We start from the raw sequence: 25,274 nt of genomic DNA on the forward strand, positions 1-25,274 counted from the left end.
CGGGAGGGGCGGGCGAGGGGACCGGGGGCTCCGGCGGGAACGCGGGCGGGCGGAGCCGGGGATCGAACCCGGAACCACGGGGCAGGGGTGGGGCGGGGGCGGGGCCACGGCGGGAGGTGTGGCGGGGCGGGGCCGCGCGGGGGCTGCCGGGAGGCGTGGCGGGGCCGCGCGGGGGCTGCCGGGAGGCGCGGCGGGGCGGGCGGGGGCCGGTGGCGGGGCCGGGCCGCGCCGGGACCGATCGCGGCGCGATGCAGAAATACGAGAAGCTGGAGAAGATCGGCGAAGGTGCGGCAGGCTCGGAGCCGTGCGGAGGGTCCCGGTGCTGTGGGGCCCGGCGGCGGTGTCGGTGCGGGTGCCGGGGGCTCGGCCGTGACCCCGTTCCGTCTCCCGCAGGCACCTACGGGACCGTGTTCAAGGCCAAGAACCGGGAGACGCACGAGATCGTGGCGCTGAAGCGGGTGCGGCTGGACGACGATGATGAGGTGAGGAGGGGCCGGGGCTGGGACCCCCCGGGACCCCCCGGGACCCCCCCGGGACCCCCCCGGGACCCCCCCGGGACCCTCCCGGGACCCCCCGGGACCCCCCGGGACCCCCCCGGGACCCCCGGCTCCCACAACCCGCGTGTCGCGCAGGGGGTGCCCAGCTCGGCGCTGCGGGAGATCTGCCTGCTCAAGGAGCTCAAGCACAAGAACATTGTCAGGTACCGGGGGGCTCCGGGCGGTCCCGGGGGCTCCGGGCGGTGCCGGGGCCGGGGTCGCGGCTCGGGGGCTGCTCCTGCCCGGTGCCCCGGGCCCGGCCGGGCGCTGCGGCGCTCAGGAACCCCTGCCCCGCAGGCTGCACGACGTTCTGCACAGCGACAAGAAGCTCACCCTGGTTTTTGAGTTCTGCGACCAGGTGAGCTCCGGAGGCACGGGGGGCACGGGGGGTCCGGGGGGTCCGGGGGGCACATGGGACCCCGGGGGTCTCTGAGGGTCACCGCTCCCGGCCCTCCCTCGCTCCCCCTCCAGGACCTGAAGAAATACTTCGACAGCTGCAACGGGGATCTGGACCCCGAGATTGTCAAGGTGGGTCTGGGGGTCCCGGGGAGCCCCCGCGGTCCCGGCTGTGCCCCGCGGGGCCGCCGCGGGCTGGGGCTGACGGAGCCGCCCGTGCCCCCGCAGTCGTTCATGTACCAGCTGCTGAAGGGGCTCGCCTTCTGCCACAGCCGCAACGTCCTGCACCGGGACCTGAAACCCCAGAACCTGCTCATCAACAGGGTGCGGCACGGCGGGCACCGGGCGACGGGGCTGGGCAGGCACGCCTGGGAGCGGGGCTGTGCTCGGGAATGGGGCTGGCTGGCTGGCTGTCTGTCCGTCTGTCTGTCTGTCCTGGGCAGGCACGCCTGGGAGCGGGGCTGTGCTCGGGAATGGGGGCTGGCTGTCTGTCTGTCCTGGGCAGGCACATCGGGGAGCAGGGCTGTGCTCAGGAATCGTGGCTGTCTGTCTGTCTGTCTGTCTGTCCATCCATCCTGGGCAGGCACACCTGGGAGCAGGGCTGTGCTCGGGAATGGGGGCTCTGTCTGTCTGTGTGTCTGTCTGTCTGTCCTGGGCAGGCACTCCTGGCAGCGGGGCTGTACTCGGGAATTGGGGCTGTCTGTCTGTCTGTCTGTCTGTCCTGGGCAGGCACATCGGGGAGCAGGGCTGTGCTCAGGAATCGCAGCTGTCTGTCTGTCTGTCCTGGGCAGGCACACCTGGGACTGGGGCTGTGCTCGGGAATGGGGGCTCTGTCTGTCTGTCTGTCCTGCAGTCACACCTGGCAGCGGGGCTGTACTCGGGAATGGGGGCTGTCTGTCTGTCTGTCTGTCTGTCCTGGCAGTCACACCTGGGAGCGGGGCTGTGCTCAGGGGTCACACTTGGGAACGGGGGCTGTCTGTCTGTCCGTCTGGGGCAGTCACACCTGGTGTCTGTCCAGCCACAGTTGCAGCTCCCTCTCTCCCGTGTTCCCAATGGACAACAGGGCCGCTGTCCTGGGGTGGGGGGGACGCGGGTGGGGCCCCCCACGCTGACCCCGTGTGTCCCCCCAGAACGGGGAGCTCAAGCTGGCAGATTTCGGGCTGGCTCGGGCCTTCGGCATCCCTGTGCGCTGCTACTCAGCCGAGGTGAGCGGGGGCTCCTGGGGCTCCTGGGCTCCTGGGGCTCGGGGTGCTGGCCCTGCCCAGCCGGCTGGGGTCCCCCTGTCCCTGTCCCAGTGTCGCCGTCCCTCCCCAGGTGGTCACTCTGTGGTACCGGCCCCCCGATGTTCTCTTCGGTGCCAAGCTCTACTCCACCTCCATTGACATGTGGTCAGCTGGGTGCATCTTTGCGGGTACACTGGGGGGCCAGGGCAGTGGAGGGGGGCCTGGGGGGCCACGGGGGGGCCATGGGGGCTGGGGGCCTGTTTGAACCACCCCTTGTCCCCCCAGAACTGGCCAACGCGGGGCGGCCCCTCTTCCCGGGCAACGACGTGGACGACCAGCTGAAGAGGATCTTCCGATATCCTTGGGAATGGGGAGCCCCAGAATGGAGAGCTCAGGGAATGGGGAACCCAAAGGAATGGGGAAACCCTTGAATGGAGAGCCCCCAGCAACAGGGACTTCCCCTGGGAATGGAGAATCCCCTGGGAATGGAGAATCCCCTGGGAAGGGGGAGCACTGTGCATGGTGATCCCTCTGGAATGGGGGCCCCAGAATGGGGGATTGGGGAAATCCTGGAATGGAGAGTCCTCGGGAATGGAGACCTCCCCTGGGAAGGGGGAGCCCTGCAGAATAGGGACCCCCTGGGGAATGGGGAGCTCTGAGAATGAGGATCCCTTGAAATGGAACCCCCCTCGGCCGGGCAGGGGGGCAGGGGGCAGGTGCTGGGTGCACCCGTGGTGGCCCTTGACTGTCCCCACGCTGCTGGGGACCCCCACGGAGGAGCAGTGGCCGGCCATGGCCAAGCTGCCGGACTACAAGGTGAGGGCAGGGGGACGCGGGGGGTCAGGGGCAATAAGGGGGTCTGGGGGAGCTGGGGGTCACCTGTGTGTCCCCAGCCCTACCCCATGTACCCAGCTACCACTTCCCTGGTCAACGTGGTGCCCAAGCTGAACGCGACTGGCCGGGACCTGCTGCAGGTGAGACCCCTTCCCCTGTGCTCCCCCACCTGTGTCCCCCACCCCTGCTGTGTCCCCCAGCCTGCACTCCCCCGCTCCTGTCCCACCGCTGCGTCCCCCACACTTGTCACCCCTGCCCACCCCAAGGGGTCTCTGGCTCCTGGGCGTGCGTGCCCTCCCCCCTCGCAGCCCCCTGCCCGCCTGGGGGGGCTGTGGGATGGGGAGGGTCCGTGCTCTCCCCCCTCAGCCCCCCGTGCCCCCCAGAACCTGCTCAAGTGCAATCCGGTGCAGCGGATCTCAGCGGAGGAGGCCCTGCAGCATCCCTACTTCACCGACTTCTGCCCGCCCTAGGGGCCCCCGACTCCCCAGACCCCCCGAGGGGGGGCAGCCCCCAGCCCATGCCAGCCCCCCTGGCTGCAGCCCCCCCCCAGTATTTATTAGGTTCTGCCCTGGCTGCAGGGGGGCTGGCACAACGCCCCGGGCCCCCCAGCCCCGGGGGTGGATGAGAGGGCTGGGACTCCCCCCGGGGACGCAGGACTCACCCGGGGCCAGGGGACTTCCCAAGGGCATGGGAACCCCCGACACGGGGCCACAGGGCTGGTGGAGGGGCAGGACCCTCCGGGACCAGGCGCAGGGACCCCAGGGGAGAACGCACCCCCCACTCTCCTCTCCCCCCTTCCCCCCAGCCCTTCTCTGCTGGGGGGTCCCGGGTGTGCCCCCCGCCAGAGCGCTGCTGTACGTGGGTGATGTGCGTTCGGTATCCCATAAAGAGCTTCCCCCCCAGCGCCGCCTCCTCCTTCCTGGGGTGTTGGGGACCCCCACTGCCATGTGACAGACCCCCCTGACCCCAGCCCAGCCCTGTGACCCCCCCCCCCCAGTGCTGCCTTCTCGTTCCTGGAGCGCCCAGGACCCCTCAGGCCCCCCCGTCCCCCCAAGCAGCCCAGAGCCGGGGCCTGGGGCACCTCTTTATTTGGGGGGGCTGTGGGGAGGGGTTGCATGTCCAGCGCGAGGGGGCACAGGCAGCGCATGCAGGGACGTGGGAGCGGGGCCGGGGGGGCCCCTCACCCCCAGCCCCCCGACACCCCCTCAGGGGGTGGGGGAGGCCTGGAGGCCGCCCCGCGGCCCGGGGGTGTCCCCCCAGCCCCCCGGCCGGCGGGGGGGCGGGCTGGGTTCTGCGGGGGGGCCCGGGGGGGACCCTAGAGCCGGGTGACGAGGTAGCAGGTTCGGGGCGACGCCGAGACGGGGCGTGGGGCCGAGCAAGGGGGGCCAGGCGCTCTGCAGGGGGGTGGGGGTCAGCTCCCACTGCCACCACTGGCCCCCTGCGCCCTGCCTGCTGGGGGGCTCTGCCCCGTGCCCCCTCCCTTGTGCCCCCCAGGGTGGCCCAGGAGCCCTCCACTTCGGCAGGGGACACCACGCGGCCAACCTGGAGCCGGGCTGGCCCTTCCCCTGTCCCCCAGACAGACTCCCCCCTCCTGCCCCACTGCGTCCCAGAGGGGAGGCTGGGGGACCCCAGCCCGGCTGAGGGGTGTCGGGGCAGGGGGGACCCCGGAAAAAGGTGGTGTGGGGGATGATGAGGATGGGGGGATGTCTGCAGGGAATGGGGGGGTCTGCAGAGAATGCAGGGGGGTTCGCAGGGAATGCGGGAGATCTGCAGGGAATGGCCCTGCACCCCCGTGCTGGCCCTGGGGAGCCCCCCAGGGACCCCCATCTCCCCCCGGGGAGAGACAGCCCCACAACCCCAGTGCCAGCCCCGGGGGGCTCTGCTTGTCCCCCCACATGTACCTGGGTGTGTGCGGGGCCATGGGGCTGCCCGGGACCGCCGGGTGCTCCTGGACGGGCGCACGGAGGGACGAGAGAGCGGTGAGCGGGGGGATGATGAGGTGCGACCCCTGGGCGGGGGGCTGGGGAGTGGGGGGCACGGGGGGGTTACCAGGGTGCCGCCATCGCTCCGGGGGCTCCGTTTCTTCTCCTTGTACAGGCTGAGGAGTTTGTCCCGGAACACCTGGGGGGGGGGGGCAGGTCAGAGTCCCCAGCCCTGAGAGCCCCGGGCAGGGGGAGGCCGGGGTGGGCTCACCTCGTACAGGTAATCAAAGATCTCCAGGATGGTGAGGAGGCTGGCACCAATGAAGAGCCCCATCTGCCCCCCGATGTCACCTGTGCGGGAGGTGACGTCAGTGAGGGCAGAGCCCTGGTCCCCCTGGCACCCCCAGGCCCCCGTCCCTCACCCAGCAGCCCTGCCACCTCGTACGCCTTCTTCTGCTCGATCATCTCGTAGTTCAGTGCCTCGAAGAAGATGTCCAGGACCAGCACATTGTCCCTGGGGGGACACGGGACACAGGGGACAAGGGGGCAGTGTCAGTTGCAGGGGAGCCGTGCCAGGCTGTGCTGTGTCAGGCTGGGGGGGCTGGACTGTGCCATGGGCTGCCGTGGGACAGGGCAGAGGGGTGCTGGGGGCACCAGGGTGTGCGGGGCCGTGCTGTGCCAGGCCATGCTGAGCCATGCCGTGCTGTGCCATGTGGGTTTCTGGTTTCTGGGGTAGGTTTGCACAGGGGAGGCCATGCCGTGCCATGCCGTGCCGTGCCATGCCACACTGTCACTTTGGGCTGTCAGTTTGTGTGTGATGGGGATGCCGTGCGTGGCTGTGCCGTGCTGCTGTGTCACACTGTCATGCTGTCCCAGTTCATGTCAGCTGGGCATGCTGGGTGGGTGCGCCATGTCACACTGTCACTCTGGGCTGTGTCGGTTCACAGAAGCCGGGGACATTGTGTCACACCGTGCTGGTTCGTGTCATGGGGCCATACTGTGCCACGTCACGCTGTCACACCGTGCTAACGTGGTGCCAGTTGTCGTGCTGGGGCTGTGGGGCTGTGCCGTGCTGTGTCACGCTGTGGGGTGGTGGGTGACACCGCGGTGGCAGCAGCAGTGGCAGCAGAGGTGGCGGTGTCACTCACGCAATGTACTGCTCCGTCTTGTTGAACTTCTTGGCCAGGTACTTGGCCGAGGCCTTGCTGGGGATCTTCACCATGGAGAGCTCCTTGCCGTAGCGCACCATGGCGCAGGGCGTGCGGCACGCGCAGTACTCGCTGTCCTTCGTCACCAGGAAGTCTGGGGGGGCGTGGGTGGGACGGGGACCCCCAGGACCCCTGCCCGCGGGGGGAGGCGGGATGCTCCGGGGGCAGAGCTGGGTGGTGGTGGGTGCCACCCGGCACAAGTGTGCCGGGGCGCTGTTGGTGGCACGGGGAGGGCGCCCGGCCCTTCGCATCTGGGGACAGCGGTGACCCCCACCCCAGCGAGGGCACAGGGACACCGGAGCCGCACTCACAGTGGTGGGGACACAGGGACAGCGGAGCTGCACTCACAGAAATGGGGGCATGGGGAGGCTCAGGGGTTCCCGGGAGGGGCCAGGGCTGTCCGGGGCCATTGTGGGGCACGGGGTACGTACCCAGCGCGGGGTCGGCACACTCCTTGTACTGCTCCGGGGTGCAGACGTTGGCATTGCCTGCGGGGCAGGCGGCAGGGGTTGGCATTGCCTGCAGGGGCGGGGTTGGGCCCGGGGCCCCCGGCCGCCCCCCGCTCACCCGGCATGTGCACCATGCGGCAGTTGCAGTTCTCGGCCAGGTAGCGCGTCTCGCAGTCCAGGCGGCACGCGGTCAGGCTGTAGTTGGTGAAGAAGTCGGACTCGATGGGGGTGGCCTTGCAGTCCCCCCACGGTGGGGGCAGGTACACCAGCTGCCGGGCAGCCGCTAAGGAAAACACGGCGTCCTGGGGCCCCGTGTCAGCCCCGCTGTCCCCGGCGTCGTTCCCGGCCACGCCCGCGCCTCCCAGCCCGCGGCTGTGCCGTCCCTCGGGCAGAGCTCGCCCCGCACAGCCAGTGCTGCGGGTCCTGCCACCGCAGAGCCCCCGTCCCGCCCCGTCCCCTCCTTTCGGGGCACGGGGATGGGTGTTGCAGCAATTGTCACCCGTACTGGGTGCCACAGCGAAGTCTGGCAGGCGGCACTGTCAGGGAACAGGACGTGCCGGGTGGGGGGCTCAGCGCGGACCCTCCCCTCCCCTTGGTGCGGGGATCGTGCCTGGTGAAGACGCAGCACCCCCCGCCCGTGGGTGCCAGGGCCATTCCTGCTGCCGCCGTGCTCCTGCCGCCCATGTGCCGGCACACGTGGTGACGCCCACCCGAGGCACCTAAATTTAGGTGTCTGGCTGCGGGGGCCGGGTGCCGCCGCCCCCCCGGCGGCTGTTCCGCAGGAGCCGGGGGTCGCTGCCGGAGCCGCTGCCTGCGTGGGGGCTGCCTGGGCCCGGCGTGGGGCTGCCCCACGGCGAGTGCTGCTCCCGGCCAGTGCAGTGGCACGGTCCCCATGGCATGGCTGGGCAGGGGCTGTCCCCATGGAGATGGCTGGGGTACCCGCGGCTTGGAATGTCCCCGCACGGGTGTCTGTGGCAACACCAGGCCGTCCCAAGCCCTTTGGGGGTCCATTCTGATCCCTTTGGGTCACCATCCCGAGCCCTGTGAGAGTCCATCCCAAGCCCTCTAGGGGCCCATCCCGATCCCTCGGGGGTCTGTGCCCAGCCCCGGGCGCCGTGCCCGGATACCCGCTGCTGCTGGCAGGAGACGAAGGTCTGGAAGCCAGGGGCAACGCCGAAGCCCAACTGGTCAATGAAGGGCGGCTCGTCCTGGCTGTGGATCTGCACCTTCACCCCCACCTCAAACGAGGTCTCATCTGCAGAGCAGGGCAGGGGGGTCAGGTGCAGGGTAGGGGATCTCACCCACGTCCCCCCAGACGGACACGTGCTCACCTGTGTCCCCCCAAAAGGATGGGTACTCGGGTGCCCTCGCCTGTGTCCCCCCAAAAGGATGGGTACCCAAGTGCCCTCGCCCGTGTCCCCCCAGCCAGGCAGGGTCTCACCTGTGTCCCCCCAGACGGGCAGATACTCCTCCTGCTGCACGTTGAGCATGAGCTCCAGGCCGTTGCCGGAGCCGCCCTGCAGCGTGGTCAGCACCTCGCGGCCTGGCCCCCCCGGGTTGAACGTGTAGCACTTCCCCAGGCGTGTGAAGATCTGCAGGAACACGGGGCACACGTGGGACATGGGGACAGGGCGCTCGCTGCCACTGCAGGGACCCCACGTGGACATGGGGTTGGGGCATTCAGCGCCACTGTGGGGACCCTGTGGGGACACAGGGACACACACGGAGACATGGCAATGGGGATTCCAGTGCCCCACATGAGCCAGGACAGGATCCCAGTGCCCTACAGGACCCAGGATGGTGTCCCAGTGCCTGGGACAGGATGCCAGTGCTGCCAGGAGAAGGCGAGGACGGTGATGGTGCCCAGGCTGTGCTGCCACAGCTCTGCAGAGATATTGGGTTTCGTCGCGGTTCCAGGGAACACGTGGGGACACTTGAGATGGGAGGGCACAAGCCAGAACGGTGATGGGGACCGGGACTCCTTTGTCACAGCGGCAGAGGCCACCATGTCCCCCCCAAGACCTGAGAGCTTGTCCTGGGCCAGCCACCCCGAGGACCCGCACCCCCCACCAGGAACCCTGGGGTGACCTTGAGTTCCCAGGGATCGGCACCCACAGCCAGGGTCCCCGGGGTGACCCTGAGCCCCCAGACTGGTCCCATGGCCCCCAACTCCTGCCCCAGTTCCCGTGGCGTCATGGCCCTCTCTGCTATGGGTGTCCCCACCCGGGGGTTATGTCCCACGGGGGGGAGAGGAGGGGGCGTTGCCGTGGCAACGAGCTGCTCCCAAAGTGGGGACCCGTTGCCATGGCGATGCGGTGCCCAAGGAGGAAAGGGGGGGGCGGGTGTCATGGCAACGGCTGCCCGGCATGGGGATGCTGGGGGGGCATGGGTGGGGACAGTGATGGGGACATGGCCCCAGCACTGCCGGTCCTCCTGCACTCCACGCTCAGGGTCACACAGGGACCCCCCGCCCTGCACCCTGGGGACCCCCAGCCCTGCTCCCCGGAGATCCCCTGTCCCCACACCCCATCCTGCCCCATCCAACTGGCCTCGGGGGATGCGAGAGGAGACATAGCTCACCCTGATGGCCCTTGGGCCCCCACCACGTGTCCAGGAACCTCGGGGACACTGAGGCCCGGGCTGGGATGAGGTGCGGGGACACTGCCAGAGCTCAGCACCATGGCCTAGGGCAGAGGATCCCAAGCTAGGAGTAAGACTGGCCGAGCATGGGGATTTTGGGAGACGGAGCCAGGACCCTGCTGCTTAATCAGGCACGTGCACCCACCCCGAGTCCTGCCCTGGGGACCCTCAGCCCTCCTGCCACATGTCCCGGCCCTCAAACCCAGGGGCCATCACCACTGCCTGGCCGTGCCATGGGGACACTGCCAGAGCAGCTCTGCCCACGGGCACTGGGGCACGGCGGGAACAGAGGGAGCTCGGGAGGCACAGGGGGCACAGACCTGTCAAAGGATGGCTCATCCCTAAGCTGCATGCTGAATTAATTAGTGCTCCAAGAGCATTAAGGGGACAGCAACTGCTGGGGACAGCGATGTGGACTGGGCAGAGCTGGCGTGGCAGATGCGAGCTGCCCAGCGCCCACGCTGCTGCCTGGTGCTGCTGTGGCAGGAGGGAAGTGTCTGTGCTGCCCATGCCGCCATCACTGCCTGTGCCAATGTCCCTGCCTGTCCTGCCCATGCCACTGCCCCTGTCCACCCTGCCTGGGACACTGTCCCTGCCCATCCTGTCCATGCCACCATCCCTGCCTGTCCCGGTGTCCCTGCCTGTCACACAAGTCTCATCATCCCTGCCTGTGCCACTGTCCCTGCCCTGTTTTGGGGGCACAGTGGGGGTGCTGGGGGCAGGAAGGGAGGTAGGGGCTGGATGTAGGGGTGGAGGGTGCTGGGAGCAGCAGCAGGGGGTCACAGCAGGGCTGGCACCGGGACCCCCACCCATGCTGGGCATGGAAAAGCTGCCCATGAGAGCCTCTGTGCCAACACTCAGGGCAGCAGCAGCACCTGAGGCTGGCACACGTGGGGGGGGCTGCACAAGTGACACCCCGTACAGGAGAGCACACCTGTGAACGTCCTGTACCTGTGAGCACCCCGTAATCCTGAGCGTCCTGTACCCGTGAGCATCCTGTGCCCACCACCACCCCTGCCCAGTGCCTGCATGCCAGCAGAGACCCCCACCAGCACAGGGTGCCCAGCAGGGCCCCGCTCCATCCTGAGCACTGTCTGCAGCCGCCTGGCGCCCCTGCAGCACCCAGCGCGGGGGCATCCCCTGTGTCCCCAGCGGGGTGGGCAGGGGCCGAGAGTGCTGCGGGTGCCGGGATGAGAGAGGGGGATCACCTGCCGGTGTCTGACCTCAGCAGGACTCCCGTGTCCCTCCGCAGCCCCGGGCCATCGGGTGGGTCCCCTCCCCACCCCCTCGGCACTCACCACGGTGAAGTTGCGGGCCGTGCAGCCGGTGCCGCGGAAGGAGCACTGCAGCAGCATGTCAGCCAGGTCGTGGCCCGTGCGGTTGTAGAACTCGGCCATGCTGAAGGGCTTCGCCTTGAAGTTCTTGAAGTTGGCCTTGTCGCGCAGCGCGGCCAGGACGTGGGGCTCGGCCAGCTGCGGGTTGCTGATCTCGTAGCGCTCGTTGAGCAGCGCCAGCAGCTCGCCCACGTGGTACATGTCGTTGCGGGTGATTTTGGAGAAGCGGAACTCGTTGAGGTTGCAGATGGTGATGGCCGGGAAGGTGAGGTTGCGGGCAGCCACCTCGTCCAGCTTGGTGACGTGCGGGTAGGTGAGGAAGTAGGCGACGCGCTCGGCGCACACGAGCAGCAGCAGCCCCAGCGAGCCCAGGAAAAAGCCGCCCCAGAGCACGCGGCGCAGGGACACGGCCCCGTAGGCGAAGACGTGGCTGATGCCGTGCAGCGAGGAGCTGTGGGCGAACGCCCGCAGGCTCGAGAGCCCCTCGCCCTCCCCGCTGCCCTCCGAGCCCCTCCTCATCCTGTTGCCGCCGGGGCCCCGCGGTGCCCCGCACCCTCAGCCCATCGCCGCGCCGGGCTCAGGGCGCAGCTGGCGGGGAGGGAAGGGGGGAGGAGGGTGGGCAGGGGAGAGGAAGGCAGGGGATGGGAGGGCAGGACCGGCCGCTTCGCTCCCCCCGGACCTTCACGCTGCCGGTGCCGATGCTGCCCTACCGGCGCCGCGGGAAGCGCAGCGCAGCGCAGCCCCCGTCCCGGTTCCAGCCCCAGCGTCAGCCCCGGTCGCGGTTCCGATCCCGGTCCCGGTTCGAGCCCTGGTCCCGGATCCGGTCCCGATTCCAGCCTCGGTCCCCCTCCTGATCCCGGTCCCGGATCTGGTCCCAGCCCCGATCCCAGCTCCAGCTCCAGTTCCAACCCCAGCCCGGTCCCGCTCCCGGCTCCGCTCCCGCGGCGGCGCAGCCGCCGCCGGTCCCCGCCGTCCCCCGCCGCCGCCGCCCCCGCCCCTCCTGCGGCTCCACCCGCCGCCCCCGCCGGCGGCCGCAGCGTTGGGGTACGGGGGGGCCGAGACCCCCGGGGAACGGGGGGCGGCAGACAGCGCCCCTGCAGCGGGCAGCCCAGGGGAGCCCAGCTCGGGGGCCACACTGAGGTCCCCCCATGCCGGGGTCACACAGGGCTCCCTCCACCCCGGGGAGTGGTGCAGTGGAGCCTTCACCCCAGAAAGATGTCGCAGGGTCCCCCCACTCCGGGGGTGACACAGGGGTCCCCCATTCAAAGGCTGACCCGTGGGACTCCCCTACCCCGGGAGAGTCATGCAGGGCTAATCCTATCCCAGGGGGTCACACAGGGCTCCCCCCGCCTGGGGGTGCTGAGACAAGGGTCCCCTTCCTTGAAGGACAGCACAGGGGACAGTCCATCCACCCCCATTCCGGGGCTCCCCCATCCCGGGGTCATGCGCCCCCGGAACATGACACAGGGTCCCTCCACTCCAGGGTGACAGAGGGGCCTCCGCCCTGGAGGGTGACACAGGCCACCCCCCCCGTTCCAACGGTGGGGGGGGTCACACCGGGGTCTCCCCATCCAGAGGTCACCCAGGGGTTCCTTCACTCAGGTGGCACACGAGGCCCCCTGCCCCGGGGATAATATCGGGGTCCCCCATCACAGAAATCACGCAAGGGCTCCTCCATCCCGGGGGGTGCAGGGGTCCCCCACCCCGAGGCCACGTAGGGGTTCAGCCCCTCCAACCCCCCCGGGGTGCTGCAGCCTTTCCTCCCTGGGGAGTGGCAGGGGTGTCACACCCCACGGTGACACACGGACACCGCACGCCGAGGGTCGCACAGGGAGCGCTCACCCCTGTCGGTGGGGGGTGACACCGGGCAGGGGTGACACGGGGGACGCCCCCGCCCCGCCCCGGGGCAGCGCGGCACGGGGGCGGAGCCAGCCCCGCCGGGCACGCCCACCAGCAACGTCACTCAGCCTCGACCCCGCCCCCTCCCGGTGCCAAGGGCGCCCTCTAGCGGCCCGGAGGAGCCATCGCAACGTCCCAGCACAAAGCGCAGCCCCGTCCGCCTTCCACCCCCGCTTTATTGGGGAGCAGCGCGGCGACCCCTCAGGACCCCTCCTTGGTCTGCCGTCGGATGAGCTCGGCGTAGAGACCCCCGCGCCGCAGCAGCTCCTCGTGAGTCCCCGCCTGTGGAGACAGCGGGGACAGCCGGGCGGTGCCACCTGCAGGGGCCCCGGCGCCGCCCGCGCCCGCCCTGCCGCGCGTCTCACCTCGGCCACGCGGCCGCGGGCCAGCACGGCGATGAGGTGCGCGCCGCGGATGGTGCTGAGGCGGTGGGCGATGAGCAGCACGGTGCGGCCGGTGGCCGCGCGGTCCAGCGCCGCCTGCACGGCGCGCTCGGCCTGCGCGTCCAGCGCGCTCGTGGCCTCGTCCAGGATGAGCACGGCCGGGTCCTTGAGCAGCGCGCGGGCGATGGCGATGCGCTGCTTCTGGCCCCCGGACAGCGCCGTGCCGCGCTCGCCTGCGGGACACCGCGGGGACACCGCGGGGACACCGCGGGGACGCGGATGCTGTGCCGCGCCATCCCAGGGGACAACCCAACCCAACCCAACCCAACCCAACCCAGAGCCAGGGAACCCCCCGAATGTCCGTGCCACATCAGCCCGGGGAGTCCGCCCCAGCCCGGAGCCAGGGAGCTCCCACAGCCGGACCCCGTCCCTCCTGCTCGCAGCCCAGCGTGGCCGCAGCTCCCCCTGGTCAGCGGTGACCAGCAGCCCTGCAGGACCGGGATCACCCCAGCTGGGGCCCCACGCTTGCCTGAGCCCTCCCGCCCTGGCCATACCCACGATGGTGTCGTAGCCCTGGGGGAAGCTGCGGATGAAGCCGTCAGCGTTGGCGAGCCGGGCGGCCTCGTACACCTCGGCGTCGGAGGCTCCTGGCTTCCCGAAGCGGATGTTCTCCATGATGGTGGTGCCAAAGAGCACCGGCTCCTGCGGCAGAACCGCGGCCCTCAGCACTGAGCCCCAGCCAGGCTGTCCCCTTCCCCAGGGACAGCCAGGGGCTCCCGGCCAGCAGCAGCGCTGTCCCCACCTGGCTGATGAAGCCGATGACCTGCCCCCGCAGCCAGGAGGGGTCCAGGCTGGCGATGTCGTGCCCGTCCAGGGTGATGGTTCCCGCCGTGGGCTCATAGAACCGCTCCAGCAGCGCTGCCACCGTTGACTTCCCTGGGGAAGGGATCCCTGAACCCCCCCTGCTCCGGACCCCTGGCTCCAGCAGCACTGGGGGGGTTCCCAGTCCCTGGCATACACTGGGCAGAGGACTGGGGCGCAGGAGGATGCACCCAGGGAGAGGGTGGGGGGCACTGGTACCTCCTCCAGAGGGGCCCACGATGGCCACGGTCTGGCAGGGGGGCAGGGTGAGGCTGAAGTCCTGCAGGACAGGGTAGCCAGGCCGGGTGGGATAACTGCAGGGACAGGAGCAGGGGCTGCAGGGCTGTGGGGACATGGTGCCAATCCCCCGTCCTTGGGGTGGCTCAGGGAGCCGTGGGGGGCCAGGCAGGGGCCTGGTGGGACCCACCTGAAGGAGACGTGGTTGAAGCAGATGCGTCCACGCAGGGAGTGGGCGGGGATGGAGGTTCCTCCCTGCAGTGGCACGAGGGGCTCCAGTCTCAGCAGCTCGAAGACACGGGCACCAGCACTCAGACCCCGCACCACCTGTGGGGGGACAGCAGGAGCACCTCATGGCCCCCCAGACCCCACCTCACTGGCGCTCAGACCCCACCTCACCCACAGAGAAGGTGGTGAAAGTAGCCCCAGAGCCCCAGACCTGAATCCCCGGCCTCAGGGGGTGCCAGGATCCCTCACCCACCTACCTGGCCCATCAGGATGGAGATGCTGGCCAAGGACCTGGGATGCACAAGGGCATAGGTTGAGCTCAGGGCTGTGCCCAGGCAGGCTGCGGGGTACAGAGGTTGCCAGGGGTACTGGGGGTACCACTGGGTCCTGCCCTGACCTTTGCACCGTCTGTGAGGCCACCAGGAAGGACATGAGGTCGCCAGGCGAGAGCTGGTCTCCAGCCATCAGGGAGCCACCGACGAAGATGGTTCCCAGGACGATGCCTGTGGGGTGGGGGCAGAGCTGGGATTTGAAGGGGACGTGCAGAAGGGGCGTTTGGAGGAGGTCCTGCCCAAGGGAGTCCCACCCCACAGCCCCCCAGGTCCCACTCTGCGGCCCCCACTCACCATTGAGCGCCAGGTTGGAGAGCCCCTGGAAGGCGGCGATGCCGAGTCCCAGCTGCTCGCTCAGACGTCCGGCACGGTCCACCTCGGCACGGAACAGCCTGGGGCAGGGATGGGCTGGGGTCCCCTCTGCCACACGCCCACCACCCCCAGGCCCCCGCCCTTCCCCTTACCCTGCCTGCTGCTCCTCCATGGCGAAGGCGCGCACCGTCCGCACGTTGCCCAGCGCCTCGTCGGCCACCACGGTGGCCTTGGCCACCTGCAGGGATAGCGGGAACAGTGGAGACGCCCCACGCCGCCGCCTCGGGGCTGGCGGGACAGGGGCTCTCAGGTGAGGGCTACCTGCTCCTGTGCCTGGCGGGAGAGGCTGCGGAGGAAGGCGCCGATGAAGGCGCCGGCTCCCACCAGCGCCGGCAGCGCCACGAGCAGCAGCCCCGTGAGCTTGGGCGAGAGCAGGTACAGCGACACGAAGCAGCCGGCGGTCTGGGTGCCGCTGCGCAGGCCCTGGGGGGACACAGTGGGTGGGGGGGACCGCCAGGATTGCCCAGGAGATAGCTGGGCTCACCCGGGAGACGGCCAGGCTCACCTGGGAGATGGCCAGCTTGAAGGAAGACTTGAACTCCTGGATGTCGGCCGTGAGCCGTGTCACCAGCTGCCCCGTGCGTGTGGCATCAAAGAAGGCCACCTCCTGCCTGCCGGGGGAGCGGTGGGTGGGGGTCCCTGGGCACCCGTCTCTCCCGTCCCCCATCCCCGCGGGGTTACCTGAGCAGGGCGCTGAAGAGCGCCTTGCGCATGTTGCCGGCCACCCGCTCGCCGACGCGGGCCAGCAGCGCGATGTACCCGAAGGTCAGCAGGCCCTGCGGGACGGGGGGGTCAGGAGGGCCGGGGGGCACCCCCGGGACCCCCCACCCACCCTTTCGGGGGGTCGGCACTCACCTGCAGGCAGTAGACGGCGAGGAGGCGCAGGGCCGGGCGCCGCACCTCCCGCAGGTACGTGGAGACGTGGCCGCGGGCACATCGGGCCACCACGTCCACCAGCTGGCCCAGCAGCACCGGGATGCGCACGTTGAGCAGGGCTGCGCCCAGTGCCAGCTGTGGGACAGGGACAGGGCTGTCACCACACTGGGACAGCAGCAGGGGCATGCCACGCCGTTGTACCGGGACAGCAGGTGGCTGGCACAGCACTGGGACAGTTGGTGTCACACCATGGCACTGGGACAGTGGGTGCCATGTCATGGCACCAGGACAGTCGGTGTCACACCATGGCACTGGGACAGTGGGTGTCACACTGGGACAGTGCGTGTCACACCGTGGCACTGGGACAGTGGGTGTCACACTGGGACAGTGGGTGTCACACCATGGCACCAGACAGTGGCCATCTCATGTCAGCACTGGAATGGTGGCTGTCACACTGTGCCACTGGGACAGCACGTGTCATACAACAGCAGATACCAGGATGCTGGGTGTCACGCAATGGCACCAGGACTGTGGCTGCCACACCATGGCATGGGGACCGTGACCATCACGCTGTGGCACTAGGACAGTGACAGCCAGTGACAGTCACTGGGATGGCAGTCACTGTCCCATACCGTGTCAATGGGACAGTGGCCATCGTGCTGTGGCACCGGGACAGTGTGTCACTCCATGGCATAGGTGTGACACAGGGACAGTGGGGACAAGGGCGCCATGGCCACCCACTCGGCCCTGCTCACCACAACAGCAGCTGAGAGCGCCAGGAGCTGCGGGCGCAGGAAGGTCCAGAACAGTGGCCAGTCGAAGGGGGTCTCCGGGGGGGACTCTGGAGGCTCGGGAGCAGCGGGGGGCACGGCGGGGACGGCGGCCTCCTGGCAGCGCGCAGCCGTGCGCAGCAGCCCCAGCAGCACGCAGCCCGTGGCCGTGGCAGAGCCGGCCTGGAGCAGCCGGCGGGGGGCCGGCAGCGCCGGGGGCAGCCGGGGGGGCCCGGCCAGCCCCAGGCGCCCCCCATACCTGAAACTGGGGAGAGGGGTGAGTGAAGCGAACCTGGGGGTGAGTGAACCCGGGGGAGCCCCCACGGATCACCCCAGGAACCTCAGAATCCCATCTTCCCCCAGCAGGAGCTGTGTTCCTGCCTCCGAGGGCGCCAGGATCCCCCCAGCACCGCCTGCCGTCCCGGAGTCCTGGCTCCCCCCACCCAGAGCCGGGGTGTCCCCCCCAGCCAAGGGGCCCGTGAGTCTGGGAACCCCCCGGACACCGCAGGGCTGCAGAGGCCGAGCTCCCCACACCCAGAGGCGGGGTCGTCCTCCCAAGGTAGCCCGGGGCTCCCCAGTACCTGCCCACGTGTTGCCCCCGCCCTGACTCCCGTCCCGCTGCTGCGGGAAGCCCACGTACCCCATAACCTCCCGGGAGCCCCGGCCTCCCCGCGGTCCCCCCGCAGGGCTCCAGGTGTCCGGGAGCCCCAGGGAGTTTCCGGGACCCCTGGCTCCCCCGCAGCCCCACTCGCACCCCCGGGACCCCCGCGACCACCGAGTCGGGGCTCCTCCCAGCAAGAGTTGGGGTTCCCGCGCTCCAAGGGACCCGAGGGTCCGGGATCCTCCCGGGATGCCCTGCACTCCCCCGCTACCTGCGCCCCAGGACGGAGGGCGGCCGGAGCCGGGTCCAAGCGCCCGCCGCCCGCAGCAAGAGCACCGGCAGCGGCATGGCGGCTCCGGGCGGGGGCGGCACCGGGGGCGGCACCGGGCGGCACGGGGCGGGACCGGGGAGGGCCGGGGCGGTCCCGGGCGGGCGGAGCCCCAGCACCGCGGCCCGGGCCCTGCGCCGGCCCCGACCCGTACCGGCCCCTCTCCGGCGCCTCGGGCCCTTCCGGGGCTCCGCGCCCTGACCCCGCCGATCCCCGCTGCCGGCACACCCGCTCCTCCCGGGGGCCCCCTCCGGACTCCCGGAGCTGCGGCGGAACCCCGCGCCGGAGCTCAGAGCGCGCACCGGCACCCCCGACCCCCGGGGCTGCCGCCGGTGCGGCCATGGCCGGCGGCGAGCGCGGGGCCCCTTGAGCGCCCGGCACCGGCGGGGACCGAGCCGGCTCCGAGCGGCCAGGTGAGCGGGGACGGGGCAGCGCTACCGCGGCCGGCGGAGCCCCGCTGTCCCCGGAGCGGGGTCACGCCGCTCCTTTCCGGGGTCCTTCAGCCCGGCCGCTGCCCCGGGACCCCCCAGGCGGGCAGCGCGGGGGCACCGCGGCGGGTGTGTCCCCTGCGGCCCTGGGGGTGCCCGTGTCCCCGGGGGTGCCCGTGTCCCCGCGTGTGGTCCCGGGTCTCTCGCGGGGCTCACTGACGAGCCCCGTCCGTGTTCTTACGGCGCAGCCGTGTGTCGCCACCGGGGCTCGTGTCACCACGGGGGTGTCACCCTGCCGTGTCCCCACGGGCAGGTGTCCGTGTCCCCCATGCGGAGTCGCGGTGACACAGGTGACGCTGCGGAAACACACGTGTGTCCCGGCAGGGTCAGCGGGGCCACTGCCGGGGGCCGCTGTGTCCCTCGGGTGCCACGTCCCCTGGGTTCTGTCCCTGGCCCCGGGGGTGTCCCGGCCCGGGGATCCCCCGGCCCCCCCACCCTTTACCCTCTCGGGCTATTTTCGGGCTCCGCGGGTATTTTTGGCTTCCCGATGCGGAGCTGGTTGGGGACGGGCCGTGCCGATGTCACCCGCCGGGACACCCGATCCCGGGGGATGCGGCCGCTGTCCCCAAGGGGGTGTTGCACAACTGGGGTCGGGTCCCTCTTGCCGCATCAGCCCCGCGCCGTGAGTCAGCCCCCGACAGGTGGGGCCGGACGGTGTCACCTGCGGCCGCCGGCCTGGCTGGACACCGGCTGTGGCCACCGCGGGGGACGCCGGTGACGCGCGGCGCTGCGGGGCGGCGGTAAGGGGACCGTGGTGGGTGGACGGGGGGTCCCGTCCTGCTCCAGGGGTGAGGGTCCCATCCTTCCCTGGGGAGTGATGGTCCCATCCAAGGGTTTGGGGTCCCTTCCAAGGGTTTGGGGTCCCGTCCTCTCCTGTGGGGGGTTGCCTCCTGCCCCGAGGTCCGGGGTCCTGCCCTGCCCCAAAGGGCTGGGGGGGTCCAGTCCTTCCCCGGGCCGGGGGTCCGCAAAGCATTGAGAAGCCACCAGGGCTCAGCACTGGTCCTGAGCTGGTCCCCCTCTGGGCTGCTGCCCCCGGCTCCGGGGTGGTGTGTCCGTGGTGAGTGCGGTCTGTGGGTGCAGGAGTCCATGGGGAGGGGGGCTCTGTGGGGCGGAAGGGTGTGGGGGGCTCTGGACACAGGGGTCCGTGGGGAGAGGCGTCCCCCCACTCGGGCCGGGCAGCACAGCACGGCCCGGGGGACGGCTGGGGGAAGTATTGGGGTCCCTCGGAGCTTGCCGGGGGTCCCTCCCGGGGAGCCCTGCAGGGTCACGGCAGACTCTGGCACTGGCCGGGCCGGTGGGACAGGACGGGCCGGTGGCACCTGCGGTGTCACCTGCGGTGTCACCTGCCCGCGGCCGGGGCCAGCTCAGGCCACCCGAATTCGGGGCACGCGGGCGGCGCTGCGGCACCCCAGTGGCATTTCCGGTGCCCCACACCTGCCCCCGACCCCCTCCGCCGCCCCACCTGCCCCGCGGCGGCCCCATCGCGGCGGCAGGTGCTCACGTTCCCCGGCAGGTGATGGCGGAGCAGGGAGAGGACGACCGGGAGTACCGGCGGCTGGAGGATTGCGAGGAGGACTCGCCCGCCGGCGAGGAGGAGGAGGAGCAGCTGCTGCTGCACGTCACTGAAGGACCGACAGGTACTGGGGTCCCGTCTGGCGGGGGATCCGGGGTCCCGTGGGCTGTTTGGGGACCCCAGGTGGTGTTTCTGGGTCCCGGGTGGGGGGCGGTACCACACCTGACCCCCCCGTGTTTTTCCCCCCAGACTCGTGGCACCACATTAAGGACCTGGACAGTTTCTTCACCAAGATATCCTGGCACAGCCCCTGGTGGCACTGTGGGGGACATGGGGGAGCATGGGGTGACTCCGGGGATGGGGGGGGACATGGGGGGTCCGTCACCCCTTCACAGTCTCCTTAACCCCCCCACACATCTACCAGTTCCACCAGAGGAATGGCTTTGCCTGCGTCCTGCTCTCGGACGTCCTCGAGCTGGTGTAAGTGATGCCACGGTGTCACCGTGCAGTGCCACGCGGCCGTGACACCGGGGTCCCACTGACCCCCCGTGCCCCCAGGCAGTTCCTGTTCGTCGTCACCTTCAGCACGTTCCTGCTGTGCTGCGTGGACTACGACGTCCTGTTCGCCACCCGCCCGCTCAACCACAGCCACGTCCCCGAGCGCGCCAAGGTGACGCTGCCCGACGCCGTGCTGCCCGCCCCGCAGTGCGCCCGCAGGTGGGCAGGGGTCCCTGGGGGGGTTCTCAGTGCTGTGGGTGGCATATGGGGCCCCAGTGGTGTGGGTGGCACGCGTGTCCCCAAAGGGTCGGTGGCGGCGGGTGGCTACTGCTGCTGTCTGCGTGGCCACGCAGAGGTCCCAGTGCCACCAGCGTGGCTTTGTGGGGTCAGGGTGCCACTGGTGTGGCTGCATGGGGTTCTGGTGCTGCGGGTGACGTGTCCCCAGCAGTCTCTGAGGCTGCAGGTGGCTGTGAGGCGGTTGGTGGCACTGGTGACACCTATGTTTCTGGCAGGCCTCGTGGCAGTGGGTGGCTGCTGCCTGTGAAGGGTGTGTTGGCCCTGCTGACACTTGTGTCCCCCACAGGCTTTGTGTCAGCAGGTGCCTTCTGGTTTTGCTGGTGTGGCTGTGGGGGGGTTCCAGTGGCACCGGTGACACCCGTGTCCCCGCAGGCTCCGTGGCAGCGGGTGGCTGCTGTTCCTGCTGGTGCTGGCGGGCGCGGTCTGGCTGTGCCGCCTGGTCACGGCGCTCCGGCGCCTCGTGGGCTACTGGGAGATCCGGAGCTTCTACATCCGCGCGCTCGGCATCCCCGCGGTGAGGGGCGCCGGGGGCCGGGCTGGGGCTGCCAGGGGGGGGCCGGGGTCCGGGCCGGGCTGGGAGGCACCACGGGGCACCGGGCCACGCTGGGTGACCCCGGCGCCGTGCAGCGCCGGCTGTGCCGTGGGTGCCAGTGCCGATCCCCGTGCCGTTGCCGCAGGAGGAGCTGTGTAACCACAGCTGGCAGTCGGTGCAGGCCCGGCTGCTGGCCCTGCAGCGGCGCCAGCCCCTGTGCGTGCCGCGCCGGGAGCTGACGGAGCTCGACATCCACCACCGCATCCTGCGCTTCCGCAACTACACCGTGGCCATGGTCAACAAATCCCTGCTGCCCGTGCGCTTCCGCCTCCCGCTGCTGGGCCCCGTCGTCTTCCTCACGCGCGGCCTGCAGTTCAACCTGGAGCTGCTGCTGTTCCGCGGCCCGGCCGCGCTCTTCCAGAACACCTGGAGCCTGCGGCCGCAGGTGAAGCGGGCGGGCGCGCGGCGGGCGCTGGCGCGGGGGCTGGCGCGGGCGGCCGTGCTGCTGGGGGTGGCCAACCTGGCGCTGTGCCCCTGCGTGCTGGGCTGGCGCCTGCTGCTCGCCTTCTTCAGCTACGCCGAGGGGCTGAAGCGGGCCCCGGGCAGCCTGGGCGCGCGCCGCTGGTCGCTCTACGCGCGCCACTACCTGCGCCACTTCAACGAGCTGGGCCACGAGCTGCAGGCGCGGCTCGGCCGCGGCCACGCGCCGGCCACCAAGTACATGGACTCGTTCAGCAGCCCGCTGCTGGCCGTGCTGGCTCGCCACGTCGGCTTCTTCGCCGGCTCCGTGCTGGCCGTGCTCATCGTGCTCACCGTGTACGACGAGGACGTGCTGACGGTGCAGCACATCCTGACGGCCATCACGCTGCTGGGGCTCGTGGTCACCGTGGCCAGGTGGGTGCTGGGGGCACCGTGCCCAGGTGGGTGCTGGCGTGCTGGTCACGGTGGCCAGGTGGATGGGCCAGACTGCCGTGCCGTGCTGGGCTGGGCGGGCAGCGGGGGGCTAAGGTGGGGCGCCTGCTGTGCCCCTCCAGGTCCTTCATCCCGGACGAGCACGCGGTGTGGTGCCCGGAGCAGCTGCTGCAGCGGGTCCTGGCACACGTTCATTACCTGCCCGAGCACTGGCAGGGCCGCGCCGGCCGCGCCGAGACGCGAGCAGAGATGGCGCAGCTCTTCCAGTACAAGGCGGTGGGTGCAGCCCCCCCGCTGCCCGAGACCCTCCTCCCCAGCACCCCACTCCCCTGGGACCATCCTCTCCCCCCAGCTCCCCAATCCCAGCACCCCACAGACTGGGAGCCCAACATCCTGGGACTTCCCAGCCCTGGCACTCCCCACCTCAGGATCCCCAGCCTGGACCCCTCAACACCGGGACCCTCTGCTCCAAGACCCCGTTGCCCTGGGACTCCCTGTCCCAATCCCCTGCCCTGGGACCCCCCACACTGGGACCCTCCTGCACCAGGACTCCCCACTCTTGGGGCACCCCCATCCCAGGAGCCTCCTGCTTTGGAATCCCCCACGCTGAGACCCCTTCACCCCGGGCAGCCCTGCCGAGGACTCCCCTCCTCAGGACCTACTGCCCTGATCCCCCCACCCTGGACATCCCACCCCAGGGCTTCCAAACCTGGGACCTCTGCCCCGGGACACCCCCAGATCCCACTGCCCCCCACTGCAGGTTTTCATCCTGGAGGAGCTGCTGAGCCCCCTCGTGACACCCCTGATCCTCATCTTCGCCTTCCCCCCCCGCGCCCTCGACATCGTGGACTTCTTCCGCAACTTCACGGTGGAGGTGGCGGGGGTGGGCGACATCTGCTCCTTCGCGCAGCTGGACGTGCGTCACCACGGCAACCCCCAGGTGCGGACCGGGGGCCCGGGCTGGGGCGTTCCGGGGCTGCGTGTCCTCTGCGGGGGTGCGTGCCACGTCCCTGTCCCCGCAGTGGCTGTCGGAGGGACACACGGAGGCCCCCCCGGAGCGCCAAGCGGAGCACGGCAAGACGGAGTTGTCGCTGATGCGCTTCGCCCTGAGCAATCCCCGGTGGCGGCCGCCGCCGCCCGCCCGCCGCTTCCTCGGCCACCTCCAGGCGCAGGTGACCCGCGACGCGGCCACCGCGCCCGCCCCGCGGCACCTGCTAGCCGAGGGGCCGCTGGCCGCGTCCCTTCTGTCCGAGGACTCGGCCCTGGCGGTGAGTGGGGGCGCTTCGGGGGGGGCTGCGGGGTGTTCTGTGTCTCCCCTGACGAGTGTCCCCTCAGCCCGAGGGGCTGGTGACCAGTGTCTTGGCGGCCAGCGGGCTGGTGGCCCGGGACCCGCGCTTTGGGCAGCCCTGCAGCACGGCCAGCGCCACCGCCAGCCTGCTGGCGTCCCTGCGGAACCCCCTGGGGACCCCGCCCTGCGGAGCCCCCGACAGCCCTGGGGGGCACCAGTGCCCCGAGGACAGGTGGGGACAAGGGACAGCGGTCGTGAGGAGGGGTGACGTGGCGGGGACATGGGGGACAGGGGGGCGTGGGGAGGGGGGGACAGGGCTGGGAAGGGTGTCAGGGCAGCCAGGGGTGTCGCTGAGGGGGGCTGCCATGGTGGGGAGGAGCGTTGTGCTGGGGACGGGGGTCGTGGCGGGGACGGGAGGGGTGTCACAGTGGGAAGCGGTGGCAGGGAGGGATGTCGTGGCAGGGAAGGGGTGTCACAGCGAGGAGGGGGTGTCACCGCGTGCCGCCCCTCCCGTGCCCCAAGGCCGGCGCTGAGTGAGTCGCGGCTGCGCAGCCTGAGCCGCTCGGCGCTGCTGGCCGAGGTGGCCTCCGCCGAGATGAGCCTTCACGCCATCTACCTGCACCAGGTGCGTCAGCCGCGGTTCCCGGGCTCCCCCTGCCCACAGCACCCCGGGACGCAGGTCCCTTGGGGTTCCCTGGTGTCTCTCACCAGAGTGTCACTGTCTGCGTGCTCTGCCTCACCCCCGGGAGCCCTGCCTGGCCCTGCTCTCTTGGCCCCTGTCCCTTGTCCCCAGAGCCATTCCGGGCTGCCCTGCCCTCCCTGACCCGCTGGGTGGCACCTCCGTTCTTGGCCGCTGTCAGATGGGGTGCTGGGGATGAGGCACCGCTGCTGGTGTCACCCATGTTCCCCCTTCTGCCACCCCTTTGGGGCTGGGGAGTGTCCCGGGCTGAGGGACCCCTGTCCTGCTGCCCCATGGGGGTCTCCGAATGCCAGTATGGGGGGCTCTGCTGTGCTGGGGGGCTCTGGCTGCCTCTGGGGGTGTTCTGAGCTCTAATCCGGGCTCTCTGCTATTCCTTGACCCCTCTCCCCCCCAGCTCCACCAGCAGCAGCAGCAGCAGCCGCAGGGCCCCAGCCCCCAGCCCGCGGGGGCCCCCAAACACCCCTTCGTGACCACAGGTGAGCACCGGCCCGTGGGGTGTCCCAGGGGTCTGGGGGGACACTGCTGACGCCCCCCCACCACGGGACTGAGCCTGGAGCCGGGGCAGGGGGGGGGTCTGGAGGTCCTGACCCCCCTGTGCCCCCCAGGCTCGGCTGCCCGGGCCTCGCAGCTGCGGGCGATGCCGCTGGGCGGGTGGGCCGAGGAGGAAGAGGAGGAGGAAGAGGAGACGATGACGTAGCCGGGCCCGGTGCCGGTGGGTGGGGACACGGGGGAGGGGGGACCCCCGGGATTGGGACATGGAAAGCCCTGGGGGCGGGAGACAGAACCCCTCAGGTTGTGGGGACATGGTGGCCCCCAGGGCTGCGGATACAGGGACTCGGAAGGGATGCACTGGGACACGGAGGGGCTGGGCACAGGGACCCCCGGGGCTGGGGTTCAGTGGGGTCTGGCTGCCACGTCGGCTGGGGTGCCCAGTGTTGGGGTCCCCAAGTGCCAGGGTCTCCACTCTGGGGTCCCTGCTCTGGGGTCCCTGCTCTGGGGTCCCTGCTGACACCCCGTTCCCTCCGCAGGGTCCTGGTTGTGCCGAGACCCCCCGGAGGTGCCGGGGGAGCTGCCAGGGGCACATGGGGGGCTCGCCGTGCCCACTATGCTGCCAGGGGGGCCCTGTCTGTAGGAGCCCCCTGCTCGGGGCGTCCCTGGTGACCCCACTACCGTGCAGGGCCAGGGGTGCTGCCAAGGGCCCCCCCAGGTGCTGTTTTTGGCGGGGCAGAGGGCTGGTGCCCCCTGTGGTGCCCTGAGCACCGGGTGAAATAAAGGTTTACAGAGGGGCTGTGCCCGCTGGCTGTGCCTGGGGATGAGCTGGGGCTCCCGATGCCATGGATGAGGGTGTGGCAGTCTGGGGTGACACCGGGGGTTGTGGGCAGGTGGCAGCAGTGGTGTTGGTGCACTCACCTGCACCACACAGGTGGGAGCCACGGGGCCACGGCCCTCCCACCATTTCCCACCCCTCAGAGCCGCAGGACCGTGGCTGCGTCCTTTTGCCCCTCATTTCCCACCCCTCGTGGCCGGAGCGTGGCCCGGTGACCCCAGAGGTGTCGCAAAGCCCATCCTTCCCTGTGCCACCTCCCGTGCCCCCAGTGCCACCGCAGGAGCCGAAGT

General features: G+C 70.8%; 4 protein-coding genes across 8 annotated transcripts; 2 read left to right on the plus strand and 2 right to left on the minus strand.

Moving 5' to 3' along the window:
- The first annotated feature begins 187 nt into the window (after positions 1 to 187).
- CDK5 (cyclin dependent kinase 5) lies at positions 188 to 3,891 on the plus strand. 2 transcript variants are annotated; one of them, XM_053985230.1, is made up of 12 exons: positions 188 to 285; positions 394 to 482; positions 633 to 700; positions 834 to 894; positions 1,008 to 1,064; positions 1,161 to 1,256; positions 2,063 to 2,137; positions 2,247 to 2,343; positions 2,441 to 2,510; positions 2,911 to 2,971; positions 3,049 to 3,129; positions 3,373 to 3,891. In XM_053985230.1, exons 1-12 carry the CDS (start codon positions 249 to 251, stop codon positions 3,457 to 3,459), a joined length of 879 nt encoding a protein of 292 aa, XP_053841205.1. In that variant the 5' UTR covers positions 188 to 248; the 3' UTR covers positions 3,460 to 3,891. The 2 variants fall into 2 exon arrangements, with proteins under 2 accessions (XP_053841205.1, XP_053841213.1); XM_053985238.1 differs by having other exon boundaries at positions 3,068 to 3,129; positions 3,373 to 3,459.
- Positions 3,892 to 4,060: 169 nt separating this feature from the next.
- On the minus strand, positions 4,061 to 11,489 carry ASIC3 (acid sensing ion channel subunit 3). Of its 4 annotated transcripts, XM_053985186.1 has the most exons (11): positions 10,507 to 11,488; positions 8,010 to 8,160; positions 7,696 to 7,823; positions 6,687 to 6,837; positions 6,551 to 6,607; positions 6,060 to 6,213; positions 5,334 to 5,425; positions 5,183 to 5,262; positions 5,039 to 5,110; positions 4,891 to 4,937; positions 4,211 to 4,383 (listed from the first exon to the last, which is right to left on the minus strand). In XM_053985186.1, exons 1-11 carry the CDS (start codon positions 11,059 to 11,061, stop codon positions 4,305 to 4,307), a joined length of 1,566 nt encoding a protein of 521 aa, XP_053841161.1. In that variant the 5' UTR covers positions 11,062 to 11,488; the 3' UTR covers positions 4,211 to 4,304. The 4 variants fall into 4 exon arrangements, with proteins under 4 accessions (XP_053841169.1, XP_053841155.1, XP_053841161.1 ...); XM_053985194.1 differs by lacking the exon at positions 4,891 to 4,937 and having other exon boundaries at positions 4,061 to 4,383; positions 5,350 to 5,425; positions 6,687 to 6,763; positions 10,507 to 11,489; XM_053985180.1 differs by lacking the exon at positions 4,891 to 4,937 and having other exon boundaries at positions 4,061 to 4,383; positions 10,507 to 11,487.
- A 1,110-nt stretch (positions 11,490 to 12,599) lies between these two features.
- On the minus strand, positions 12,600 to 17,465 carry ABCB8 (ATP binding cassette subfamily B member 8). Its single transcript, XM_053985143.1, has 16 exons — positions 17,373 to 17,465; positions 16,486 to 16,765; positions 15,710 to 15,865; positions 15,536 to 15,630; positions 15,360 to 15,465; positions 15,116 to 15,277; positions 14,947 to 15,032; positions 14,777 to 14,874; positions 14,548 to 14,653; positions 14,408 to 14,441; positions 14,113 to 14,249; positions 13,905 to 13,999; positions 13,627 to 13,760; positions 13,379 to 13,526; positions 12,807 to 13,057; positions 12,600 to 12,723 (listed from the first exon to the last, which is right to left on the minus strand). The coding sequence occupies exons 1-16, from the start codon at positions 17,447 to 17,449 to the stop codon at positions 12,643 to 12,645; spliced, it is 2,046 nt and encodes a 681-aa protein (XP_053841118.1). The 5' UTR covers positions 17,450 to 17,465; the 3' UTR covers positions 12,600 to 12,642.
- Positions 17,466 to 17,565: 100 nt separating this feature from the next.
- Positions 17,566 to 24,938, plus strand: ATG9B (autophagy related 9B). Its single transcript, XM_053985121.1, has 15 exons — positions 17,566 to 17,842; positions 19,431 to 19,554; positions 19,680 to 19,723; positions 19,846 to 19,910; positions 19,989 to 20,147; positions 20,598 to 20,739; positions 20,903 to 21,651; positions 21,792 to 21,945; positions 22,430 to 22,609; positions 22,692 to 22,937; positions 23,005 to 23,189; positions 23,480 to 23,582; positions 24,052 to 24,133; positions 24,263 to 24,369; positions 24,686 to 24,938. Exons 2-14 carry the CDS (start codon positions 19,434 to 19,436, stop codon positions 24,352 to 24,354), a joined length of 2,322 nt encoding a protein of 773 aa, XP_053841096.1. The 5' UTR covers positions 17,566 to 17,842; positions 19,431 to 19,433; the 3' UTR covers positions 24,355 to 24,369; positions 24,686 to 24,938.
- Positions 24,939 to 25,274: the final 336 nt, after the last annotated feature.

The sequence above is a fragment of the Vidua macroura genome, chromosome 1, assembly GCF_024509145.1.
Source record: "Vidua macroura isolate BioBank_ID:100142 chromosome 1, ASM2450914v1, whole genome shotgun sequence".
Taxonomy (NCBI): domain Eukaryota; kingdom Metazoa; phylum Chordata; class Aves; order Passeriformes; family Viduidae; genus Vidua; species Vidua macroura.

Coding starts and splice junctions, on each gene's coding strand:
- CDK5 (XM_053985230.1), top strand. CDS start 249: ATGCAGAAATACGAGAAGCTGGAGAAGATCGGCGAAG. Junction 483..632: donor GGCTGGACGACGATGATGAG/GTGAGGAGGGGC, acceptor CGTGTCGCGCAG/GGGGTGCCCAGCTCGGCGCT. Junction 2,511..2,910: donor CAGCTGAAGAGGATCTTCCG/ATATCCTTGGGA, acceptor GACTGTCCCCAC/GCTGCTGGGGACCCCCACGG.
- ASIC3 (XM_053985180.1), bottom strand. CDS start 11,061: ATGAGGAGGGGCTCGGAGGGCAGCGGGGAGGGCGAGGGGCTCTCGAGC. Junction 8,161..10,506: donor CGGCCCGCAACTTCACCGTG/GTGAGTGCCGAG, acceptor GTGTTCCTGCAG/ATCTTCACACGCCTGGGGAA. Junction 6,214..6,550: donor GTGTGCCGACCCCGCGCTGG/GTACGTACCCCG, acceptor ACGCCCCCCCAG/ACTTCCTGGTGACGAAGGAC.
- ABCB8 (XM_053985143.1), bottom strand. CDS start 17,449: ATGCCGCTGCCGGTGCTCTTGCTGCGGGCGGCGGGCGCTTGGACCCGG. Junction 14,875..14,946: donor ATGGAGGAGCAGCAGGCAGG/GTAAGGGGAAGG, acceptor TCCCTGCCCCAG/GCTGTTCCGTGCCGAGGTGG. Junction 14,250..14,407: donor TCTCCATCCTGATGGGCCAG/GTAGGTGGGTGA, acceptor GTCCCCCCACAG/GTGGTGCGGGGTCTGAGTGC.
- ATG9B (XM_053985121.1), top strand. CDS start 19,434: ATGGCGGAGCAGGGAGAGGACGACCGGGAGTACCGGCGGCTGGAGGAT. Junction 19,724..19,845: donor TGGACAGTTTCTTCACCAAG/ATATCCTGGCAC, acceptor ACCCCCCCACAC/ATCTACCAGTTCCACCAGAG. Junction 23,583..24,051: donor ACGCCATCTACCTGCACCAG/GTGCGTCAGCCG, acceptor TCTCCCCCCCAG/CTCCACCAGCAGCAGCAGCA.